At 36.7% G+C, this 12656-nt stretch overlaps 1 protein-coding gene across 3 annotated transcripts in view; it reads right to left on the bottom strand.

Annotated features, from left to right (window-relative positions):
• Positions 1 to 12656, bottom strand: part of LOC122839734 — a 155605-nt gene that overhangs the window by 980 nt on the left and 141969 nt on the right. For all 3 annotated transcript variants that reach the window (XM_044131648.1, XM_044131649.1, XM_044131647.1), the window contains one exon: positions 295 to 405. In XM_044131648.1, coding sequence (XP_043987583.1) covers positions 295 to 405 — 111 coding nt within the window. The remainder of the gene's footprint in view (positions 1 to 294; positions 406 to 12656) is intronic.

Below are 12656 nucleotides of genomic sequence, written 5' to 3'. Positions count from 1 at the left end.
ACAAAGTTGTGGGGGACAGAGAGACCAGTTAACCTAACAGTCATGTTTCTGGACTGTGTGAGGAAGTCGGAGTACCCAGAGAGAAACCAGACATGAACAGGAAGAACATAAAAACTCCATGTAGAAAGACCCCAGACTGGGATTCAAACACAGAACCTTCTTGCTGCAAGGCAGCAGAGAAATCAGCTGATCCACTGAGCAACACAACATCACTTCAATATGTTTATTATTAGCACAGATATTTTTAAAACCCGTCTCTCACTAAACATTTAAATAATGGTCAGTAACTTTTACCTCCACAGTCGACAACAAGGTACTGTTTCCCGTCTCTTTGGGTCTCCAGCAGAACTTTGGTTTCTTCTGGTTCCACAGTAACCTGTACGGCCTCCTGACGTCCTGCTGGATCTGTAGAAACACAGAAACCTCACTGAGCTGCTCTATGAACAATGATCAATGTTTTTACTGGTAGATTCAGGTTTTTAGTTCATTTATCTCCCATCTCTGTTGCCATGGTGACACTGGAAATCTCTGGAAAAAAAAGTCTCCAGATCAATGATGATCCAGAGTTAAAGCAGATCCTCAGACGGATCATAGAAAGAGAAGAAAATAATAAAATGAACAGATAGACTTTAACAGAAATCTGAGCAGAAAAAATGCAGAAGTGGATTCAGTGTTAGAGGAAGTGATGTCACTCTGACCGTAAAGGCCTGAAATGTAAAATCGATGTATCTACATGAAGGAGGAGAAGATGGAGCTGGATGCTGCTGCAGCAGTTAAGATGCTGCTGCAGCAGTTAAGATGCTGCTGCTAGAAAATAAACTGGAAGGTTTTAAATCCAGATTGTTGGTTAAATGACTGTTGGCTCATCCTGTGGTTAAATTATAACACTTTAAATCTTTAAAACTTGTTGGATTCACAAACAGGTTATTTCTTTTGTTATGGTATATCAAATTCACAAAGAGCAACTAGAAATAAATATTTAAACATGAAATTAAAAATATACAATATCGTGCAAATGTTTTTGAAGGCAATTTCTTGCCATTTTCCCTCTGAGAAAGAAAACTTTTTATCTTAACAGTCTTGATCATTTCTTTTTCTGACTTTTAGAAGAAGATTTTACTTGGTGTCCTCAGCAGATTAACAGAATCTGAAAGTCTTTAGACTTAAATGATCCGTCATCCTGATCGTCTTCTAGATGCCAAGTTTTCAACTAAAGACTCTTTGGAGATAAAATAGTTTCTGTCTATTAAATGATTATCTATGTTATTTTCATAAAAAAGTTATTGATGATCACTGATGTACATTTTAAGTTCAGGGGCTTTTTCTGATGGCCAGAGTTAAGAAGTAAAGACAAATTTAACTGAAAATGGTCAAATAGTGAAGCAGAAGAAAATGTCATAGAAAACTAACATCTTTAGAAAACCTGAAAATCAAGCGATCATGACCACATTAAAAGATAGTCTGGCTCTTATTTAATGATGTAGCAATTATTGTGATTGGTTTACAGTCATGTTTATTTATGATGATGGGTTATCTGAAACAACAGCTCTGCTGGTTTTACATTAACACATTGAGAATTAGAAAACCTTAAAAGTATTTTAACAAACCAATAAATTATTTAAACATTTTATTGGGTATTTAACAACCTGGTGTTATTGAACTATGTTGTTATATTATTTAAATCATAACCAGATTGATATTTTAAATGATAACAATGAGAGAACATCTATGGGTTTGTGTAGAAAACTTAATCTTAACTGCTGCTTCCTGTTTCTTTTGGTTTTCTGATCAAATCATCAGTTTTCTAACTTTTATCCAGCATCATGTTTGAGACTAAATTCTAATTAACCATTCAGCCACATTTTTAAATTCAATTTCAGTACTAAACCAAGATCTGATTACTGTTAAACCATGAGAATGAAGAAATTAGGTAAACAGAACCTGCCTAACAACAGGAAGTAGGTAATGTCATGAGAACAAATGAGAAACCAAGTCATTGAGATCAGTCTAGAAGTTCAAATTCAAAAATATTCTTTTGATTCCAAAGTGAAATTAAAAAAGGTTAGAAAGTCATTTCTAAGGTGGTAGGGCCTCAGTGAACAAAGTGAAAGTTATTATCCATAAATAAAAAAAACAGTGAACAGCCATGAACCTTCGCAGGAGAAACTGACCAACCAAAATGACTCCAACATCAACGACTCAAAGAAGAAGAAACCAGAAATATCTAAAGGTCTGCAGGCCTCACTGCCTCAGTTAAGGTCAGAGTTCATCCATCCATCCATTTTCTGTTCACCCTTGTCCCTAATGGGGTCGGGAGGGTTCACCCTGGACAGGTCGCCAGTCTGTCGCAGGGTAACACAGAATACAGACAGGACACACAACCATTCACACACACACACACTTAGGAGAATTTTGAGAAATTAACCTGACAGTCATGTTTTTGGACTGTGGGATGAAGCCGGAGAACCCGGAGAGAACCCACCATGCACAGGGAGAACATGCAAACTCCATGCAGAAAGACCCCGGGCCGGGAATCGAACCCAGGACCTTCTTGCTGCAAGGCAACAGCTCTACCAACTGCACCGCTGAAATAAATTTCCAAATATTTTGCTTTCTTGGCTCTTTGAGTCAAAAAGGTTCCCAACCCCTGCAATAGACTGACAGATCTCCACTGTTTCAGTGCAGTTCTTAAGTGCCAATAGTTCCTGCACAGAAAAACAAATATCTACAGTTTAATGTGTAACTAAAACCACTTTGAAGTTTTCCCAGGCGTAAAACAGTTCTGTCTCATAATCTCTCGTGATCCCCTGATCTCACTAGATCCTCTTTGGAGGGAAATGAATCTGACTAAATTGAATTGTTATCTTAACTTGAACACGTGTTGTTCAAGTTAAGATAAAAACGATTGTCTCGTGTGACATCCCGTGATCTCACTCGGCTTCAGAACAAGATCAATCTGACTATAATAAATCATGTTATCTCAACATGATTAAATTTCATAAATGTGAAGTTGTTGATTTTCTTGTTTATCCAACATGATTGTATCACGTTTTTGTTTGCAACATAAAATTATTTTGTCAAAAGTACATGATATTCTTTTGTTAATGTAATAACCCCTAAGTTCATTTTTTACAGTGCATCAGAAGTCCTTTGTCTCATTAACCATTTAACTGAGTCAACAAACAATTTTTTAATTGGAAAAAAATCATCTATGACCACATTCTGTTTTCATTTTGTCACATCCAAAAACCTTCTAATCTGTTCTAGACTGTAACCTTTAGTACTCTGGTCATCAGGAATAGAGGAATCAGAATCAGAAGATTCTTTATTGCCATCAGAATCAGATAAAACCTCTGAATCACTTTCTTTCCCACCCTTTTATTTTAAATGAGTCTTTTTAGGTTTTACACCTTTAGGTTCTTTAGATTTTCATTTAGTGTTTGGTACTTTAAAAACACTTTCATCATCCCTGATCAGATTTCCTCCACTATGAATTAAGTCATCAACATCCATTTCTTCTTGTAATCCTTCTTGTGTCGTCGTTTGACTCTCTTTACTCCCTTCAACAGAAGTAATGACATCCTAAATGTCAGGTTATGAAACATCTGACTGCTTCCCCAGCTGCACCCACTGTGGCTCCATTCACAGTATCTGCTGACGTCCCGGACTCTGGATTTTTGTTAACCTGAACAGTCTCTCTTTTTGAACTTTTCTCAGGGAAGTTACGAACTGAACAACAGCCAAACCACATTCCTCTACCGAAAAATCCACGCCAACTGGTATCTTAATACCATGTTGACGTGAAAGGCTCCTAAAGAATCCATTCATATATTACACTTGTCCAGAAATTATAGATCCACACGGTACCGTTACAGCTGGTATCAGGTGCTGCTGTTCCTGTAGGTTCTGCTGCCCCTGCAGGTGCTGCTGCTCCTGCAGGTTCTGCTGCTCCTGCAGGTTCTGCTGCTCCTGCAGGTTCTGCTGCCCCTGCAGGTACTGCTGCCCCTGCAGGTTCTGCTGCCCCTGCAGGTTCTGCTGCCCCTGCAGGCGCTGCTGCCCCTGCAGGTTCTGTTGCCCCTGCAGGTTCTGCTGCTCCTGCAGGTTCTGCTGCTCCTGCAGGTTCTGCTGCCCCTGCAGGTACTGCTGCCCCTGCAGGTTCTGCTGCCCCTGCAGGTGCTGTTGCTCCTGCAGGTGCTGCTGTTCCTGCAGGTGCTGCTGCTCCTGCAGGTTCTGCTGCTCCTGCAGGTGCTGCTGCTCCTGCAGGTTCTGCTGCTCCTGCAGGTTCTGCTGCTCCTGCAGGTGCTGCTGCTCCTGCAGGTGCTGCTGTTCCTGCAGGTGCTGCTGCTCCTGCAGGTGCTGCTGTTCCTGCAGGTGCTGCTGCTCCTGCAGGTTGATCCTTTGAGTCTCTGCTGTGGTTCTGTGTGATGAAACCATCAGGTTGAAGCTTCAAACACCAGGTCAAAGCTGCTTCTGACTCCAAAACAAACATCAGTTTGCTTTTAGTTTCTTCGGTTACCAGACCAGCCTGGAGGAGAAACCAAACGTCTGATTCTGCTGAACATTTCAGAGCTGCTGTTGACTTTAAAAACATGATGTTACCAGAGTTGCAGCTTCTATTATGAACTGTTTAGGAAAATCCTTCAACATGTCAGGAACAGTCAGCACCCAGGTGAAGTGAGATGCTGTGAACTTTCCACCTTCTGGATCTTTGATGGTGTTCAGAGCATCGTCCTTCAGGAATCTCAGAACTTCTGTAAAAACCTTCAGGGTCAACATCCACTTCATGTTGTCTGTGTAGATTTCCTCCCACCAGTCTCCCTGTGAACAGGTTCAGTCTGTTAGTTTATATTCAAACCCAGGTTAGTTTATCAAATCTATTGATAGTGAACTACTGTTAGTCCAAGCAGAAACTTATTCATTTAATGAGCTGATCAGCAATTATTATTTTTTTTTAGGTTTCTCTGATTGATTTAAATATAAAATAACAGATTTTACTGGTTAGAAAAACTAATCAAAGATTGATTCTGTGTTTATTTGATCTCATCTGTTTCAGATGACCTTATGGTTCAATTTATGTATAGACTTTCTGCTCCAAAGTGATGCATTGTCACATACCTGATGAAACCTCTACACACACGCACACACATACATACATACATACATACATATATATATATATATATATATATATATATATATATATATATATATATATATATATATATATATATATATGTAGACGCTGTACACCCAGGTAGAGAGGAATAAGGATGGTTTTAATGATAAAAAAGTGCAAATACAAACAGTCCAATGACCAGGCAGCACAGCTGAGTGGAAGCTAAGATTCAACACTGTTAACAACTGGGGATACGAATGAACAGAAAGATGGAAACAACACGTTAGACAAGAACCCAACAAGGAACAAAGAACACAGGTGGGGTTAAATACACTGAGGGTAATCATGGAACGAGACACACCTGGGAATAATCAAGGGGAGACGGGAAAAATATTGAGACTCAGAAAACACAGAAACTCAAAATAAACAGAAAAAATCAAATCCTAACAGAAGTGTAGTCTTTGTGCCCTGCTATCAGCCAGTTTCCCTCCTACTATTTCTGCAATGAAAAATTTAAATACATGCAATGTGTTGGAAAAGGTGACTAACTTTTATTTGTCAGGTTTATGTAACTAAAGTTGGAAAAAGACAGATTCTCTTGGCGATTAAAAAAACAACACAAAACTGTAAGAAGACCTCCACAAAAACCTTGTTTATTTATTTTACAATTTTGTTGTTTTTTAACAGCAGCTGCCAATAAAAGTGAAAGTTACCACCTTAAGATGATTATTTGGATTATTTTACCAAGAAATCAATCAGAAGTGCCATGAAAATGGTCGGATCCGCCTCTCTGGCTTTAGTGAACGTTCCCAAAACAGAGGGAACAGATTTTCACACAAGACCTCGTCTGAATCAGGTGATGCATTTATAACATTTATAAGGGGAAATTGCTTTCTGCTGTGCAAACAAATGTTTTTATAAATCAGGGTTTTTTTTTGGACATAAGACAGTTTTGGATTTTGGGCATAGATACACATTTACTATGATTCCTGTGGATTGTTTTTATAAATGAGACCCTAGGCAAAGTTCTGCTTTTTCTGAAAGGCTGTTGTGCAAAAGTTCAGAAACTATTAGACTAATGGTGTCGCCTGGCGCAGTGACGCCCCCTACAGGCCACAGACATCAACACAAACATAATGAGTTTGAGTCCTTTCTTCCTTTGCTGCTTGTCTTTCCCCCCTTCCTGTCAGATTACTGATAAATAAAGGCCACCAGTAGAAAAAAACAAAACAAAACAAAAAATAAAATAAGCTTTTAGACTGTGAATGGAAGTGAAAGAGATATTATTATAATTATAGAGACCCGGTGTTAAGACCTACAGCAGGTGAAAAACTATGAAGGGTAAAGAGTTCAGGTTTAAAATATCTAAGACAATTCATACAGTGATTCAGTTTCAAAATGAGAAGATTGATGTGTTCATAGGAAACATGATAGGATCCAAGAAAGAAGAACATTTATCTGTAGATCTTTACTTTTACTTACTTTGTTAAGGACTCTCCTCTTGAAGTTTTCAAAGAAATAATGTTTCTTAGTTTCTTCTCTCATTTTGGTAAATGCTGTTTTAGCTTCATAACCAAACTTCATAAATTCTTCATGTTCATCAAACAGGATGCAGGTTGGAGTCTTTGGGGTGTCTAGTCCAAGTCCATTACTCCATCTCTTTATGTGGGTCTCACCTCCTTCCTCTCTGGGTTTAACATTGAAGGCGTAGCCACTGAATCCTGAACCAAAGTCAATGGCTACGATGAGAGAGTCGGGTCCAGCTGGATGGAGAAGAGAAGGAAGTTAGAATCTGAAAAAAGGACATTTTGATTCTGTTTTTACTATAAGTTACAATAAGTTGATACTATAATAAAAGCATAAACACAATTATATCTATTACTTTAATCCTGCAATTGAAAAACTAAACTGAAACATTAAATTTCAGTAATTTAATATTTATTTTACATGGATTGTACTGGTCCACCTGTCCTATGATGAACTGGTGATCAGTCTGGACTGAACACCAGTCTCAGTCAATGGTTATAGGAACCAACACCTCAATGTCATCTGAATGGATAAACAGATGGATGAAAGGATGAATACTTGTATTCCTACAAATGTTATAATTCTACATAAAAACCAGGAAATACATTTTGTTTCATATCTTCTATCACAACTATTATTTCTGCTGTTTATTTCATTTTTTTCTTTATTATTATAGATTATATTTCTGCAACATATTTCCTAATTTTAACCTTCATGTTAATAACTCATAATAAAGACAAACATCACTATTAAACATATTATCTATGAAATATGATCTATATTTACTGTACTGACCTTTGACATCAAGCAGCACATGTTTCATGGTCAGGATTTTCCCCCAGTAATCATAAACGGTGCATCTGTAGGTTCCTGTGTCTCTGCCTCTTGGTTTCTTCAGGATCAAACTGAAGTCTCCAAATTGACCTTTGTTCACAATCTCTGTTCTGTTTTCATACTGATCATGTTGAACAGACCAGCTCTCAAAATCCACAAAATTCATGTAAACTTTCCTGTAACACTTGTGGACCATCCTGCCAGTGTTGTGTCTCCATGTTACCGTGACTCTTTTAGGCAGACAGGCTGCAGTTTTAAATGGCAGCAGAACAGACTCCTCTCCTGAATCCACCTCCACCCTGTAGACTGAGAAACAAAACAGATGAGCTGCACTGACAGCAGTAGAACTGATGATGTTGAAACTAAATACAGGACAATCCTGGAAGGAAACCTGTTAGAGGCTGAGAGTGAGACTGGAGCAAACATCCGTCTCCCAGCAGGACAAAGACTCTAAATCTAAAGCTGGAGCTGCAATGAGACGGTTCAGGCCAAAGCAGGTCCATTTGGTAGAATGGCCTAGTCAAAGATTAGTTCTAACCCCAGCTTGGATTCTATTAAACAGTTCTGTTAATTGGTGTTTACAGTCTCTGCCCATCCATTGTGATTGAAGTTTTACACATTTTTAAAGGAGAATAGAAAGAATACTTTAAGTGAACAAAGCTGGTAGAGACATTTCTCCAAAAGTCTTACTATTGAAGTATCAGAGAAATATGGTTTTACAAAATATTGACATAAACTTATTCATTTTTGTTTTCTTTTTCACCCATAAAAGTACAGTGGTATGAAAAAGTGCTTGCCCCTTTCCTGATTTTATTGTCTTTATTTTGCATGTTTGTTACATTAAAGTGTTTCAGGACATCAAATCAATTTAAATATAAAAAAAACCAAACAAATAAAACCAAAATTGAGTTTTTAAATGAATTGTTAAGGGAAAGAAAATCCACACCTACATCTCCCTGTGTGAAAAAGTGATTGATGATTAAACCTAACAATTGATTTTCCTAACCTTTGCAGCAACAACTGCTACCAACAGTTTGTGATAAATTACAATGACTCTTTTCCAGCTGAGGAGGAAATTTTTCCCCCCATTCTTTGCAGAATGTTTCTAATTCAGCTACACTGGAGGGTTTTTAGTGCCCTTTTATGTCATCTCAATAGGTTATAAGTCAGGACTTTGACTAGGCCTCTCCAAAGTCTTTAATTTGTTGATCTTGACCAATTCTCTTCACACACAAAACTTTTCTCTGCTTGTATTAAATCTCTTCTCGCAAATCTCTCTGCTCGGTTGTGAATTCTTTTCTGCTCCAAACCATAATTTTATAAAAATTCCCAGCAAAGCATTTCAATTCTGAACTATCTTCATCTTTCACTTTTCTATATCAGCTCATGGTTTGTTTTCTGAAAGGGTCACAATCTGTCTGAGGAAAACTAAAAACATTGGTAATGATTCTGTTTTAAAATAAACTTACCTGACATCAAATAATGTCGGAAATGAAATAAAAGGCCTCCAGAAACGGCAAGAAGAACCAGAAGAACCAGCAGAACTTTGGCCCAAGTTGGAAACGTTTCTACAGAGAAAAATAAAGACCAGTCAGATCTTAGACATGGTGCAGTTTTGTTTTTGTCTGAAAATGTGATAGTTTGATAAATATGTTAACAAGTCCCAGAGTCTCCTTTAAAAAGTAGAATGTAATTGTCTTTGAACATTGTGAAAATCTTCAGTAATGTTCTTAATGTCAGTGAGTGAAGTCATTGTTTGTTGTTCGTCTCCTACATTAAAGTACCTTGATATGCAGTATTGAATGGCAAAAAACAAAAGCAGGATTTATATTATATAGTTCGTAAAATTATTAATATAATTTTAATTGACATTAAATTTGTTTCAGGAACACTTAAAAAAATCTAAATCAAATTCATATACAGAAAGGTAATAAAAGGTCAGCATTTGAAGTGTAAATTTTTGTTCACTGAAACACTTTAAATACTTTTTCATTAAGTTACCTTTCTTGTACAATTCTGCTCCAAATAAAGCATACATTACCTTTGTGGACAGTGACTGTTTTTTTTTTTTAAATTTGTATTAAAACTACAATATTAAATGCAATGCAATTAAAAATTTGCGTGGACCCAAGACAGAAAAGTTATGTGCACCAAGTGCTAAAAGTTGGTTTAGAGTCCCGGGAAAGAGTGAAGATGTTCTCTATGTAACATAAAACCTGAAATCAATAGTTGGGGTCATGGCCCAATACTTTCAGCAATATGTATGTCAGTGTGTTGCTGACCTTTGACATTCAGCTGAACATCTGACAGCAGTATTTCTTCTGTTTCATGTTTGAGGCTGCAGATGTAGATCCCACTGTCAGAAACCTGAGGTTCACTCAGAGTGAGGCTGAAATCACCAGAGTTTAGAGCATCAGGTCTCATTGATGTTCGTCCTTTGAAAAGCTCATTTTGTCCACGCAGGTCGTCTCCTTCTCGCCGTTGGTGGACAATGTTGGGATTAAGACCCAATCGGCTCCATTTCACTGTAACAATCTCCTCTAGTACTTGGTTGTACTGGCAGGACAGAACAACAGATGGTTCCCCCTGATAAACATCCACTGTTACAGTCAAAGCAATCTGAGAGGCTGGAAGCACAAATAAAGAAAATACATGTTTTAAAATTAATGTGCTAAAATAAATAAAATTTTAATCTTAAACATTTATCTTTTGAGCATTTAATTACTTAAGAATCACAACTTCCTTCCAGTTCTTTACATTCCTATTGCACCATTGTGACAGAATAAAAAAACGCCAGTGACTGAAATTAATAAAAGGATCATGTTCAGAATTTCAGCTCATCAAGTTAAATTCATCTCACTGCAGTTCTGTATATTTAAATAGAATAAATAGTTGAGGAGATTAGAGGCAGAGAGAACCTGACAATCTGTAGCCTTTATTTATTTCAGAACCAAGACAAAGTTCTGTGTTGACTGATTTAAGCTGTCTCTAAATAATGCATTAACAGAGATTCTTTATTTGCCTTATTTTATTTATGATGATTCTGAGAATTACATTGCTTATAATAACCTGATTACCATCAAGGTTCTACGTTTTAAAATATTGCTGTGTGCTTAAAAGTACCTGGTAGCTACTTTACTGACTGTGAAAAAAGAAAACGCACATCAGCTGAATAAACTTAAATATAGTGAGGAAGATCTTACCGTAAAGTAGGAACAACACCACAGCAAACAGCTCCATCTTCCTATATTCATGAACATCAAAATAATTTCTTCATAACTCTCTGAAACAGTTTCTGATGACAAACTGAAAACAAACAGAAAATTCACTGCTGTTAGTCTACGGTCAACCAGAAAATCCAGTTTTCATTGTTCCAGGTTGGATCGGAGCAGCTGGTGGAACGTTAACAAACCAAGTCTGGACAAGAATGTCAAATTAAATGATGGTGACATCAACTGGTATCTGTAACACAGACGTTGGTGCTGTATAGACTGACTGATTTGATCTGAATTTATTTTCTTTACTACTGGTATCCAGATATACTTTTCATCCTATGTGGGAAAAAGAACACGGATATTTACCAAAACATTTGTCTTTGTTCTTTATGAACAACAGTGACATGATCTCAAGTCACTGCTGAGTTTTAGTCTAGAGTCGAATCTCATAAAATATTCAGAAATAATAGTCTAGAAATAAACTGTTTAAACATTTAACTAAATGATAATAGGACAGGTAACAGTCTAACTGGCCACTACAGGATGATTTATTTCAAACTGAAATAAATGATAGATTCATATAGTGAGATTTGTAGGAGGACCAGAACTAAACTGGACATAATAATGTCAGGACATGAAACTGAGACGACCGCAATGAAAGAAACCAGAACTGAACAATGGAGACCAAGGAGCTGAAATACTGAAAGAGAGACATGGAAACCAGATGAGTCTAATCAGAGAGACGCAGAACAGCAGAGAACTGAAAAACTGATAGAAGGAAACTAACAAACACAGAGAGATCTGGAAATACAAAAGATCTAAAAACCTAAAGAAAACAGAATCTAAACAGAATTCATAGAGAACAGAAGACACACCAAATATGTAAAAAAAAAAATGACACAAGCAAATTAAACTGTAGGGTAAAAATTTATCAACATTAATGAACAACCCAGACATGATCATAAAGGAACAAATAAAAAACAAACACCAGCAAATACTAACAGAAAAATGATCAAAAAATAATTACTGGACACTGAAAGTCATTAAAGCCACTGAATAATATGACTAAAGTATTTGGGGACTAAACATGTTTCCTAAAATCATACAGGATGAGTGTTGTCTACAGTTAAATCAGTTAAAGTTTAGGAGACAAAGATCACTTTATTATAGGGCGAGTTTCTGCTTCGGTTCATGTTCTCTGGAAACACAATATACAACAAGAAAAGAATTCAAGAAACCGGATCAGCAGGTCCAACACACACCCACACACACGCACACACACACGCCCACACACACACACACACACACACACACACACACACACACACACACACACACGCCTGCACACGCCCACATGCAAACACACACACATGCTGATGTTTCCCAAACTATGACAACTTATTGTCAAACCCTGACTTGATAGACTTTACAAGTTGTTACTAAAAACTCTTTAAAGATTATATATTGGATATAATAAAATAGGAAATCATGTTTGATTAAGATTTATTTAAATCTAAGGAAAATATAAAACTCATTCTGTTAACTGGGTGATTTTGTTGCTCTGATGAAAGGCTGTAGAAAATACACTGAATTCTGAACTAGAGGATTTCAGGCATTTATTACTAATCAGAAGCTTTTTTACAGATGATTTCTGCTTTTAAAACAATAAACAGTTAAGAAACTTGACATTTTCTGACATTTAAAGGTCCACAGCAGAAATGCTGCAGGGTTGATACTGTTTATTACTCTTGAGAAAATTTTTTCTAATGAAAGTTAGAGAGTCCATTATATGACTGTAAAATTACAAAACCAGCTGTATATGTGGTGGCATGGAAAAAAAATTATCAATGATTTTAAAAAAAGTATTTATTTTATACTTTTGACCCTAACCCATATACAGATACATCTTAAAAGATGAACATTTTATGAATAAGTAACATTTTTTTGTCTCTTATTTCAGAAAG

Source organism: Gambusia affinis, linkage group LG11 (assembly GCF_019740435.1).
Source record: "Gambusia affinis linkage group LG11, SWU_Gaff_1.0, whole genome shotgun sequence".
Lineage (NCBI taxonomy): Eukaryota > Metazoa > Chordata > Actinopteri > Cyprinodontiformes > Poeciliidae > Gambusia > Gambusia affinis.
The sequence above is the reverse complement of the archived record's forward strand: the minus strand, read 5'-3'. Positions and strand labels throughout refer to the sequence as shown.